Source organism: Eimeria mitis, genomic scaffold (assembly GCF_000499745.2).
Source record: "Eimeria mitis Houghton genomic scaffold, Emh_scaff4369, whole genome shotgun sequence".
NCBI lineage: Eukaryota > Apicomplexa > Conoidasida > Eucoccidiorida > Eimeriidae > Eimeria > Eimeria mitis.
Genome location: NW_013572685.1, coordinates 1145 through 1407, shown reverse-complemented (window position 1 = coordinate 1407; position 263 = coordinate 1145). Strand labels below are relative to the sequence as shown.

The following is a 263-nucleotide window of genomic DNA, read 5'->3' as shown; positions in this document are numbered from 1 at the left end:
GCTGCTGTTGCTGCATGTTTGGCTTATAACGTGACCGTCCCGCCAATATCGCTGCTGCTGCTTGTTCATCTCTTCTCTCTTGCTTCTGTTGCTGCTGCTGCTGCTGCTGCTGCTGTTGCTGCTGCTGCTGCTGCTGCTGCTGCTGCTGCAGGTGAGCGACAGCGGGGGCGGACTGTGCCGGACGGAGCAGCAGTTGGCCTGGCAGTTTTTATACTCCACGCGGACTGTGCCCACAGACAGAGACGGGAATAGACAGACAGGTG

At 58.6% G+C, this 263-nt stretch overlaps 1 protein-coding gene across 1 annotated transcript in view; it reads left to right on the top strand.

Moving 5' to 3' along the window:
• Window positions 1–263, top strand: part of EMH_0074610 (pyruvate dehydrogenase (lipoamide) kinase, putative) — a gene marked incomplete at both ends in the record, with an annotated part of 3835 nt that overhangs the window by 3339 nt on the left and 233 nt on the right. The window contains one exon of the mRNA XM_013499484.1: window positions 152–263. Coding sequence (XP_013354938.1) covers window positions 152–263 — 112 coding nt within the window. The remainder of the gene's footprint in view (window positions 1–151) is intronic.